The sequence below is a fragment of the Hypomesus transpacificus genome, chromosome 14 (genome assembly GCF_021917145.1).
Source record: "Hypomesus transpacificus isolate Combined female chromosome 14, fHypTra1, whole genome shotgun sequence".
NCBI classification, from domain to species: domain Eukaryota; kingdom Metazoa; phylum Chordata; class Actinopteri; order Osmeriformes; family Osmeridae; genus Hypomesus; species Hypomesus transpacificus.
Window position 1 is genome coordinate 11,658,027 of NC_061073.1, and position 12,990 is coordinate 11,671,016.

At 41.4% G+C, this 12,990-nt stretch overlaps 1 protein-coding gene across 2 annotated transcripts in view; it reads left to right on the top strand.

Annotated features, from left to right (window-relative positions):
* The window catches only part of tafa5a (TAFA chemokine like family member 5a), a 67,350-nt gene that overhangs the window by 33,202 nt on the left and 21,158 nt on the right, over positions 1 to 12,990 (top strand). For both annotated transcript variants that reach the window (XM_047034018.1, XM_047034017.1), the window contains exon 2: positions 9,342 to 9,491. In XM_047034018.1, the coding sequence (XP_046889974.1) occupies positions 9,342 to 9,491 (150 nt within the window). The remainder of the gene's footprint in view (positions 1 to 9,341; positions 9,492 to 12,990) is intronic.

The following is a 12,990-nucleotide window of genomic DNA, read 5'->3' on the forward strand; positions in this document are numbered from 1 at the left end:
GAGCTTGGTTAAGGTTGAGGCAAGATGGACAGGCTTACTGTAGATTCTGATGGTATGACTATGTCTGAGAGGAATTTATATCAGTGTCCCTGTCTCTCCCAGGGAAACAAAATAGTTTGGGCTGCTTTGGCCACGTCTCTTGAAATTAAATCATATTTTTTATTCTGTAGGAAGGGTTTTTAAAGTGATGTTTTTGCTTTTTAAATGGTTTGAAACAGTAGATTTTGGATTGAGGGAAGCTACCCTTTTAGGGTGCCGTCCCAGAAATACAGTGTCCTGTGCACAGGTGTGTTCAGATTACTGGACCCCTCTGTTGATGGGCCATGTCTAACTGTTCTCCAGACAACATTATTGATCTGATATGAAATGTGCAAACCGGCATCTAATGTGTATCTGGAACACACACACACACACACGATGTGTTGACTTGGCTGTACTTTGGTAGTAGTAACAAGTAATATAATTTGAGAGTATTATCCAGATGGCCTTTTACCGGCCAAGTCTGTCATCTGCCCACCAAAGCCCTGTAGATTTCAATATTTCCTTACTGAAAAAGAAAATGCACATCCACCGAACATCATGAATCAGTGCTCTTGATTTTGTCACAATCTGTTGTCAAGCAATGAATGTTCTCTCACATTGGTCCTGAATCTTGCATTATGATCTTGCCTTATTGATACAATCTGCTAGTATTCAGTTTTGTAATGTGTATTCTATAGTGTTCAGTATACTGCAAATGGTGCTTTTGCTGTTCATTATGTCCTTGTGGTCAGCTCCTACAAGCAGACATTATGTGTGGAAATCAATAGCTGAGCTTTTCAATGTAGTGTTTGGATTATGCTGCAATGTTCAGGATTCCACCTAGGCTCAACACATATTAGAGGGTGAACGTTATAAATCTATAAAAAAAACGCTGTTTACTTTCAAACATCGAACAGAATGCACTGTGTGTTTGCGTGTGAAGGAGTGTGTCCCTGTCAGTGTGAATGCCTGCCCATATAATCCTACAGTCCCACTGACAGAAATGGACAAAACAGAGAAATGTTGTTTCCCTGTACTGTGCACATTTGTGCAGCATGCTCCTGTGGGAGGTGTATCACTATCAGTGCAGGCTTTTGGCTGAGGTTAGGGGAAGAGGACGTCTGCCAAAATCATTTGGCACGAGGACAGATAACCAACAGACTCTCACCACAGGTCTACGCTGCTCTCTCAGGGGTCACCACGGCAACTTCCTCTGAAGCCGTCCCCTTGCAATCACCACCGCCAGCGAGGACAGCAGTTTTATACGCTTTAGAGAGCTACATTGACATTTATTAAGTGTTTTTTTATATTACAGTAGTTCCTCACTTGTTTTTTTATGAATGCGGTTTTACTGTATGTCAGATAGTGTAAGCCGTTCTTTATCTTCCTCAAATTTGATATAATATTGTCTTTTTTCAGTTCTTTGCCTGAAACCTAAGCTAACTTTAGCTCACAAAGCTTTATACAGGTTCCAGGTTTTCACATGACAATTGACCGTAAACCAAACAAAAACGGCCACTTATACTTTGCAGTAGAATATGGTCGCCCAAACTCCATTTTACTGTACATGGGGGAGATTTTGCAGATCCTGTGGAAGGCAAGACTATCCGCCGACAGTTAAGAGGCCTTTTCATGCTGACATTTCTCCGCTGAGCTTTTGAAATTCTTGTCATTGTCAGGGGCAAAAGCCTCTTTGGATGACACAGTTGTCAGTTTGAAGTCCAGAAACATGACATGCTAACTGAAGTCTTGGACATTACCACATGTCACTGGCGAGTTCATTGTCATTTGTGTCTTGGCGAACTTCACCGACGACACATTGTTTGTGTAGTCAATGTCATCGCCATTGTCCATCACGACTTTGGGGTACTTAGCACAGTCTCTGTGTTATCACAAAAAAACGTCCATGTGGATTAGTGTCTGTTTGATAAACTACGTCGCTGAGGATTATTGTCTCTCTCAAAACAATAAGGTCCTTCAGTTGTACTTCATTCTACTAAAGAAGAAAAAAAAATGGCCAACCGCTAAGAGTCAGCAACTGACAGTTTATTTTTAAAGTTTTCAAGTAGAGAACTGTGTTGTATCTTACCTAAAGCTCCCAGATTAGCTAGAAATAGAGTACACAACATGTTATTGCTTTGCTTACCATATTCTTTTCACTTTTCAAAAGTGTTTCCTGAAAGCCTGTCAAGAGGGGAGGTCAATCTACTAGTACGTTTTTCCTTCCTAAAATGCAGCCAGCCAAAGGTATCTCATAATGTTTATAATATACATATATATATATATATTTATAGTTTATTTTTATTTTCGGAAGGCTCTGTAATAATCTAATTTGACAAGCACTCAGAAATCCTCTCACTACTTTGGTACTGTGGTGATAGTTATTCCAACCCAAAGTTATTTTGATAACCAGTACCAGTGCACCAAGAATAGAAACCTTCATGTGGCTTGAAGCGCAGAATGAGATGATAATGAGAGGGTTGGAATAAGAAGTAGGAGACCGAATAGTGACAGAATGCTAAAGGAAGATGGAAGTCAGGGTTTAGAGACAAGGTGAAAATGAAAATATATAAAAAGATGTTGTGAGGAGGGGAAAACATAGAAGTCAATGATGAAGACAATAACTGAGTTAAGGATGACATAAATATGAGGACAGAGAGACAGAGCGATAAAGAGAGGAGGGAGGGGGTGGAGAGAGGATGTGTTTTTACCATACAGCTGAGCCAAGACACGCTGGGGCTGAATGGAGAGATGAATGAATGAGGGGCGAGAGGAGAGAGATTAAAGCTCAGGGAGTTGGGAAGTCTGCATTCAGTTACTGCAGTGACCGAAGATACCCCCTCGCATGCTGATGAAGTTCCATGAATGGGACTATGCACTCTTCCCTCTCCGATATCTACCAGGCCTCTACAATTATGGCCTATACGCACTCGACGAGTGCGTCGAGTGCGTATAGCAACGAGTAGGTTCCTGCTTTGTTTAAGGAGAAGGGTTACCCTGGGATCAAGGGGGAGGGGGTTGTACTGGTAAATTAAGACACATCTTATGGTCACTGCAATGTAAGGCCTTCTACCCTTTCATTTTAGTTGAATCAGATGCTTGACTGTTGATCAGCTCAACTTATCATTGTCTTAATATTGACTTTCGCAGATTCTATGACTTTTATACCATGTCATGAAAACTTTTGCCTGAATCTGACAGCGTTTTTCCTTTTGTAGCTTTAGCCTCACCAACAAAATGGCGGGTTCAGGCTTTAATCTGATATCAGAAATAACAAAGACGCCATCTCAGGTTTCTCAAGAGCTACATAAACAAGTACACAGCTATTTGGGATCGTTAAGTATTCTGCTTTTGAGCTGACACATAAAAGCATAATTTTTCCCATTTAATAATGTGCAGTAGCCCAAATAAGTTAGGATAACTGTGATAAGAAACCCAAATAAAATACATGGAATGAGCTGCTGCAGTATTAGAGATTATGATCAGGCACGTCACTTATCTAATGCCCTGCTGTTTTCACAATCGCGTACTGTAGTTATGGATACTGAGATACTGTATGTAAAAACTTTAAGAGACTGTTACCAGTTGCTTCTCTCTGAAGGGAAGGAGAAAGCAGAACTCCATGAAATGGAATGCTACTGTGCCGTCATAATACATTGTGAAGTGTTTTTTCATATCATATTTCTTTTGGAAAACCCACCTTTGATAACAAGATAAGTTCATGTAGTTTGATAAAAAATAAAATCAACAACATTGGTTAAAATTTGAAACAGATTAATGTAATTATAGAACCATAAGAAATAAAGTGAATGTGTGTTCCATTGCCGGCATTCATAAAAAAAGTCTTAATAAGACAGTAGATGCAGGTGTTCAAAGATGCATTGCCGAACACATTGGCAAGGCCATTAAGACTGCAGGACAGAAAACAAGAACAAAAAACTTTTGAGGCTTACATGAGAAGAAGTGAGTGAGACGAGAGTGAGAGAATCAAATCACCTCTTGAAAATCTTCCAATAATCACTGAAGCGCTTGAGCAAGTCAGCTGCCTGAAATAGATTGGATTGAAAGTACTTTCAGTTTTATGATGAGAACGGTTGCAACAAGGGGTCGTCTGGAGAATGTTCTAGACTTTCTTTGGTAGTTCTGGCTGAGATGTAATATTTCTTCACCGTTGTAAAATATTGGCTGAAGTATAACGCATCATAAACAGCTCAGATTCGGGAAGAGGCAAACTAAGATTGGTATTCTGGATGAGCACCAATGACCACCAACAGGAAGTTTTATCTGTTGGGATTTAGGATTTATTGCTGTATTACTTTGTTTATGACATTATGCAGCACTGTGGATATACAGTGCCCTCCAAAAGTATTGGAACAGTGAGGCCAATTCCTTTATTTTTGCTGTAGACTGAAAACATTTGGGCTTGACATCAAACGATGAATTTGAAACCAGAGATCAACGTTTCAGCTTTTATTTCCAGGTATTTACATCAGGATCTGATGCACAAATTAGAAAATATCACCTTTTTGTTCGAACCCACCCATTTGTCACGTGAGCAAAAGTATTGGAACATATGACTGACAGGTGTGTTTTGTTGCCCAGGTGTGTCCTATTACATACATTATTCAATCAATAAATACCACTGAATGTCTACACTCAGGTTCAGATTGGGTAAGATAGGTTTTGTCTATGCAGACTGTATTCAGAGGTGAAAACAACATGAAAACCGGAGCGCTGTCTTTGGGTGAAAAACAAGCAATTGTGAGTCTTAGAGAAGATGGAAAATCAATCAGAGCCATTGCAGAAACATTGGCCATAGCCAGTACAACCATTTGGAATGTCCTGAAGAAGAAGAAAACTACTGGTGTACTAAGTAACAGACGTCGAACAGGTAGACCAAGGAAAACATCAGCAGTTGATGACAGAAACATTGTGAGAGCTGTAAAGAAAGACCCTAAAACAACTGTTAGTGAGATCAGCAACAACCTCCAGATGGCAGGAGTGAAGGTATCACTATCTACTGTTCGCAGAAGACTTCATGAACAAAAGTACAAGGGCTACACCAGAAGATGCAAACCACTCATTAGCAAGAAGAATAGGAAGGCCAGGCTGGAATTTGCCAAAAAGTACAGAGATGAACCTCAAAAATTCTGGGACAAAGTTTTATGGACTGATGAGACAAAGATTAACTTTTACCAAAGTGATGGAAAGGCTAAAGTTTGGAGAAAGAAAGGAACTGCTCATGATCCCAAACACACAAGCTCAACTGTGAAACACGGTGGAGGTAATGTCATGGCTTGGGCTTGCATGGCTTCTTCTAGGACGGGCTCATTAATCTTCATTGAGGATGTAACACATGATGGCAGCAGCAAAATGAACTCGGAAGTCTACAGAAACATTTTGTCTGCCAATTTAAGGAAAGATGCAACCAAACTGATTGGCAGAGCCTTCATCATGCAGCAAGATAACGACCCAAAACACACTGCCAAAACAACAAAGGAGTTTATCAGGGGCAAGAAATGGAAGGTATTAGACTGGCCAAGTCAATCTCCAGACTTAAACCCTATAGAGCATGCATTTTACCTGCTTAAGAGGAGACTGAAGGGAGGAACCCCACAAAACAAACAACAACTGAAAGAGGCTGCAGTGAAAGCTTGGGAAAGCATCAAAAAGGAAGAATGCAAAAGTTTGGTGACGTCAATGGGTCACAGACTTGCTGCAGTTATTGAAAGCAAAGGATTTGCAACTAAATATTAAGTCTTATTCACTTAAATATGTTTTAAGTATATCTGTTCCAATACTTTTGCTCACATGACAAATGGGTGGATTCAAACAAAATGTGATATTTTCTTAGTTGTGCATCAGATCCTGATGTAAATACCTGGAAATAAAAGCTGAAACGTTGATCTCTGGTCTCACGTTCATTATTTGATGTCAAGCCCAAATGTTTTCAGTCTACAGCAAAAATAAAGGAATTCGCCTCACTGTTCCAATACTTTTGGAGGGCACTGTAGGTGCAGGAAACAGACTAACACCCAGTAGGCCGGGCTTATCATTGAACTTGTGAAAATTAGACAACATATACCAGAATAACACAAAACAACAACAAAAAACATGGAAAACAGTAGAAGACTTCTTACCAACATGCATGTGAAGTGAAGTGGCTGTATTATTACAGGGAGTCAGATGGCTGAGCGGTGAGGGAGTCGGGTTAGTACAGTACAACTTGTTACTAACTTAACTCTTGAGTTAGAACCTCAAAATTGGAAAAGTAATCACGTACCCCCCCCAATAGGTCATGCTCATTGGTCAAAATGTGCATTTCTGCAAAAATCCAACCGCTTTCTAAGCAGAGGGAATCCTCTCAGATGCAAGCCTCCTGCGAAACTAATAGATAGAGAGCCTGCTTTGAAACACATTGTTATTTCGTTGCCGAGGGCTCTATTTCGTCAGGCAAAAATAGGAGCCCACGCACCATAAAACAACAACATTTCCACAGACAGGTTACAGCATTTCTGTAGGCTACTGTACTTTTCGGTTTCGGTCTGGGAATCAATCCAAATGAGTGTGAAATTTAAGCAGAGCAGGGAACGCACATAAATGGAGAAGAAACACTCGACAGAGATGTCAATAATCATATTGATTACTTTAGCACAGTAGCGACCTCTAATCCGTCTCTATCTCAAGCTTTGATGGAACGTTTATTTCGCCCCAACTAAAGCCGTCTCCACATACGTCTCAATCTACTCATCATTAATGTGACATCTCAATTTTACGGTGGCATAATATATATTTATGGTTAGACTCTGGGCTTTTCTGCTACCCCCAAACGTTTACATATGATCGGTCTTCTGACATCTGGCATTAACGCTGTATAACTCGAGACATCTCAGTATCCCTGCGCCTTGTGCATTAATTGTATATGGCGGGACATAGTTGTATATATAGGATATAGTTATCCCTTCTCAGTGTGAGAAATAGTTGAAATGTGTGAGAAATACAAGGTGTTGCATGAGAAATGGCTGGAATGTGTGAGACAGAGAATGCGTGATACTTCAGAGCCCTGGTCATCAGGGTTTCTTGCTCTTGTGTGTGGACCAACGTCACAGAACGGAAGTTAACGTGGAAACAGTCATGCCTTAGGCATGAATGATGGAGATTCGGTCTAATGTTCCTTTTAGGTGGCGAATAACGTAGGCTTCATGTGGATCGCATATCGTGCTGCATGTCTAACATTGTGTAGCAGGGTTGAAATGGATTGTGTAACCTCCTGTCTTTCCCGTGGAGTGCCCTGAGGCATGTAGCCACCGTAGCGCTAACAAACATAGTGGCCCATTGGTCTATTGTCAGTCTATTATAATAGCAGTGAAATGTGACAGTGATTCTTTCAAATGTAATGTAATGACATCACAGTAACAGTTTTGTATGGGATAATGGGTTTGGAATAGTCAAGTGTTAAATTGCAGGCTACTTATCAGCTGCTTCTGTTTAACACAAAGTAATTAGCCAACAGTCTTGTTGTACGGGAGTTGTACCGAACACATCCTTACATTGTAACAAGTTTCGACTGAGCTGCAAATATTAGTATCCTGAACTCAGAAACTCAAGAGTGGCTGGAAGCCAAACCAATTAAAGGCCTTGTTAGTAATTTCAAGAATATGAGATATGTGTCTGTGCATGCAAGTGCGTGTAACCTCCAAAGCAAGGCCAGGAGAGAGATGGTGTTTAGAAGGAGTAAGATGAAAAGTATGTGTAGGATGGAGAAACCTGTTCCACATTCTGTTCCTGCTGCGAGACCATCATATATCTATAGTATGTGAACACAGTCAACATCTCAAAAGATTTGCATTGGAATGTAAGTGGTTTTCTGGAAATGCTTATTGTGTGTGTGTGTGTGTCAGGGAGAGAGAGATAAAGAGAGTAAAAGAGAGTGAGAGAGAGAGTTTGTGTGTAGGTCTTTCATACGGTCTTTCTGGGGGACTGAACAAATAGCTTATACGACAATATCAGAATCAAAACAAGTAGTGTTTCCATATTGGAAGCAGAAACTGGGAAAATGGCAAATGTTCTGTGTTCGTTACCAGAGCTCCTCTGCTGTACAGTAGCAGGGCCTTTAACATGTTGTATGCAGATTAATTAAAACCCCTAAGGCCACATCAAAGACTTGAGTCTCCCTTCGGATTTATAGGGGATAAGTCAGTAGGTATTATTTTAATGAGGAGTCTCAGGCTCACACACACACACACACACAAACACAAACAAACACACACATTTCGTGAGACCTGTTTTCAAAGCATGGCAGGCAGAAACCATGCATCATAAATGCACCAGCACTCACAGAGAACGCAGATCCACATATCTTTCTTTGCAGTACCTTTGTGAATTCCTAGCATCTTAAAAACAGAAGAACAAGAGTGGCACCAGGGAGAAGACTTGTTGTGTCTTGTGATCCCTGGTCACACCGGGCGGGCACCCTGTGACTAGGGACATGAACACTACTTTATAATCACTGTCCTGACAGAGCACCATTACTTCAGATGTATCCCCGTAGTAAACTTAATTAACTCTCCCAGAACCTCTGCACTGTGACTTGGGGCCAGATTAAATCACTGTATGTGTGTGTGTGTGTGTGTGTGTGTGTGCGTGCGTGCGTGTGAGAGAGATAGAGAGAGAGAGAGAGAGAGAGAGAGAGAGAGAGAGAGAGAGAGAGAGAGAGAGAGAGAGAGAGAGAGAGAGAGAGAGAGAGAGAGGAAAAGATAAATAAAAAAATGGAATGGGAGTCAAAGAGAGGGCTAAAAAGAGAGAACAAGTGTAATAGAGAGGAATGGAAAGAGAATGTGAGAGAGCAAGGGAGAGATGGAGAGTGTGTATGTGTGTGTGTCACAGATTAAAAACGCTGGCCATGATAGACCACTTCCTCCCTGTGGAGAAGGCCCAGGGCTACTTCACTCACACAGGTTAATCTACAATCAGGTGATGGGTCAAAAGGTTCTGAGGATTTAGATACATCTACAGACTGTCCAGGCCCCAGATACAACAGTGTTCAATCCCAAGCAGTGCCAAAGAAAAATAAGACAAGTTGCACTGTTTTACACACGGTTACACAGTTATGTACTGTATGTTTCACCAGGGTTTATGTAAAACATAAAACATGAAATAATCTGAGCTAGATCCGTTGATCATCATCTACGCAATGTCTAAACGAGCGCCATTTCCCCTCTCTAATTCCACCTCAGCCAAGTGGCACGTCAGCTTCCTTTGCCATCTCCGCCTCGTTATCTCGGTCTGACATCACTGCTTCTTCCTCTTTCCGCCTGTAGGTCAGCTGGCTGCAGGAACGTGCGAGATCGTCACTCTGGACCGCGACAGCAGTCAGCCACGGAGGACCATCGCGCGACAGACAGCGAGGTGTGCCTGCAAGAAGGGCCAGATTGCCGGAACCACGAGAGCCAGACCAGCCTGTGTGGACGGTAAGTGCCAAGATAGCCCCCCTCCCCTCTCTGCTTTTGGTGGCTGCAAAGGTGTACTAACTGAGAAAGAGAGAGAGACAGAGTGGCAGATAGAGAGCTTGAGGAGAGGATGGCGGAGAGAGACTCCTAAGCTCTTCTCTCTCTCTTCGGGGACACCCGTCTCTGCATCCTCCTGAGCCTGTTCTGATCTCATCCCGATTATTCCCGGTTATCTCTGTTATGTTGATTAAAGGGACCTCGTGTGGGAACCGAATGTTACATTGTGTTTCATCACCTGCTCTCTGGGGACCTGCAGAGACCTCTGAGAGCCTGCAACAGGCAACAGAGAATAGTCTCATTCTCCTGGTGGGGGGCCGTGTGTATTGAGTTTGTGTGATTGTCATGTGTTGAGATGGTGTGTTTGGACACTTTTCATCTCGGCTTCCTCAGCATGCAACGATCACAAAGGCTCCACTGATAAAAGCAGAAGTGAATCAAAAGTTTCCAACCTCCAGTAAGGTTCGGTTTTGTCTGGGAGGAGGAAGTGCTCCATCTTTGCTCCTCTCTGATGTTTTCCGATTCCTGGCACAAAAGACGCTATTTTAGACCGTCAGAACTTTGCTTCGGCACTGTGTTGAATGTCGTTGATTGCCATGACCTGTCTGTCAGAGCTCAGAGGTTCCCAACTTTCCCTCAGACACTACTTTCGTTACATTTGCTACCCTGAGACGGAATAACATGACAGGATGGCTTGTAGGTATCGGAGCTTGCAGAATGATGCTGTTCCTACATACTGGTGACCTTTACTCACCTAGCGTGTGTCGCATCTTGAAGGCTTGGCATTTATGTCAGGTCATATCTTCGCTAGTATACTCTCCTTCTTTTGTCATTCAGTCCATAAATAAAACACAGCCAGCGTCTGAGCAGTGTTGCAGTCTATCTGGTTGGAATGACAAGTTCAATTTCAATCATTTTGGAATACTCTCCTTCTCGAACTCTTCTAAGGATTCATCTAAGGTGTTCCTGGTGTTATTGTTGCATTCTTCACCTAACTCAGCTTCCCTTGTCCTCTACGCTGATGTCTTATCTTCGACAAGTGTAGCAGGATAATCCATAGATCCTAAATCCATATATCTATCACAAATACATCTCCTTGCATAAGCCAAACTGCAACCACACTGTGAGAAATCAGTCAAACTTTGTGTGTCATCGTCTTTGTCTTGTCGGAGTTTAGATAATATCCACACAATCAAAGTGGGGATTGGGTTTGTGCCTTTGTGGAAATGTTTCTGTGTAAAGATTGCACCTGTGACTTTGATCTCTTTGCAAGACCCTCAAGGCCCGTATTAATCACACAAGGAGCAGCTGTCTTTTGCCATCTCGCATTTTCCTCAAAGAGACAACGGATGGACGGGAAAATAAATCTCACAGCTCCTACACTGTGAAAGAAAGTTACACGTAATCAATGAGGAAATTCAGTTTGCAAACATTGTCGTGTCAGATGTTGCTTGATTACAGGCAACTCGTGTCTAGTTTAGGCACCTGGAATGTCTGTCTTTCCCTGATGTGACTACTTCAATTAGAGAATATTTAGAAATTGAGAAAAAAAACATGTTTTTCTTTTTTTTGTGAGACCTGTAAGTTCACCACCTGCTATATCACTGTATTATGAGACAGAACACTATGTTTTCATGAAACTCTTACTGGAGGACACAAGATTACCATGCTGTGACATTGCTGATGACTCATTCCAAGTGATTGCAGATGTCTCTCAGAGGGCAGAGTGGTTTATGCTAAGCTGTAATTTCTACGGTTTTATATCTATCCTCATGGCTGTTTTTATTCCCCAAGAGAACAATATCACTGACAGGACAAAATCATTTTTCAGTATACTTGAATAGCATTTTCCAGCCAGTTGTAGAATGTCCCTTATGGAGGTATAGAGGACCATTAACCTGTCTAAAAGCCAAGTCTAAGGATATTCAGACTGGAATCATCTAAAGCTCCTAACAGTAAACCATAAACACTGTTTTTTTTCACTGCCTGCTGTTATACAATATCATTGACAAATACCGTCCTTGGTGTCGTTTATTTAATGGAGTGTGCAGCCAACTGACATGTGGTATGTTCTAGTGACGCCAGATAAAAAGGGAGAGAGGGAGTCAAAGCGGATGCGATGGGGTTTAGAAATAGCTGTTGCCTGGGATTTGGGGCTAGGTCTCTTGGGTACATGTACATACCTGGGTTCGGAAGTAGACTCTTCCAGAAGCCAGGGCTGCGGTCTTAAACTCTCTCCTTGAAGTTGACATAGCAATTAAGTCAGGATATGTCTGCCATGGCAACAGTCAAGTTTTAAATTCTGATCTAACTAACCTTGTCTCCCTGTATCCCTTGATCATATGCAGAATTGTTTTTGATATTTTCCTGTTCTAAGAATGAATGAACTTTACTGACACAAGGTCAACATTGTAAATTGTAACTAATACAATTTCAGTATCCCGAAAATTACAAAAGTAAATTAAGGTTGTGAGCAAACCTAATGAATAACATATACAAATGTGTGAAATAACTGCCTTAATAATTATGTACAGAATAACAAAAACACAAAAACCAAACCTGGTTCCTACATAAACAAAGAGTAATAAATTAAACCCATTTTCTTGCTTAGAAATATAAAGTTATCAACCAAATGCTATGAACCATATGCCTTGCCCATGACAATATTCATCTGGATTAGTTAGTATTAGGACAAACGGATAGTCTTTGCTCAATCATCAGTCAACTCTTCATTCACACTGTAGGTCAGCCAGACTATCTAAACTTTTCTAAAACGTATAATCTAGATGAGGAGGTTTGGATAAGGAGTAACAAGATTAGGAAAGACTGGAGAAGATGAATACCTAGAGCCTCCAGTAACTGGTGATACTGGGCAGAGTTATTTTGGAGAAAGAATCAATCATCCACCTGACAAGCTGAAATGGAACCTCCCTAGAAGAGGTAGTAGACTGCGGGAGCTGAATGGAGACCCTGCAGCTGAACAATTATTTCTGAAGAAGCATCACTGGTCATTGCAGGGCCTGCAGTAGATGAGTTCCAAATCCAGGAGGTGGTTTTCTCCATCGAGCTGCCTTGCTAGACTAGAAAACAGTCTGTTCTTCCTCGAACACAGCGTTACCTATCACGAGTGCTACATTTCGAAACACCAAAACGTATTCACTTGATAGGAATAGGAGCGGGGGAATAGAAAAGAGAAAACGTCTCACATTACTGTAGAGTAGTAGATACTGTACAGTGTTACCATGTGGCCTGGCTCGACCAAAATATATGTATTCATTCTGGGATACCACCATCTCTTATAATATCTTAGTATGCTTTGAATTAGCAGGTACTGGGGTACAGTAGTAACCGTTGAAGGAATTTTCTTTTTGAGGTGGTCCTTGACAAACAAACAAACAAAATCCAATGACATGGGTTCCCCAAATCAGGGATAGGCTTTGATCCTCATATATCATTTTATTGT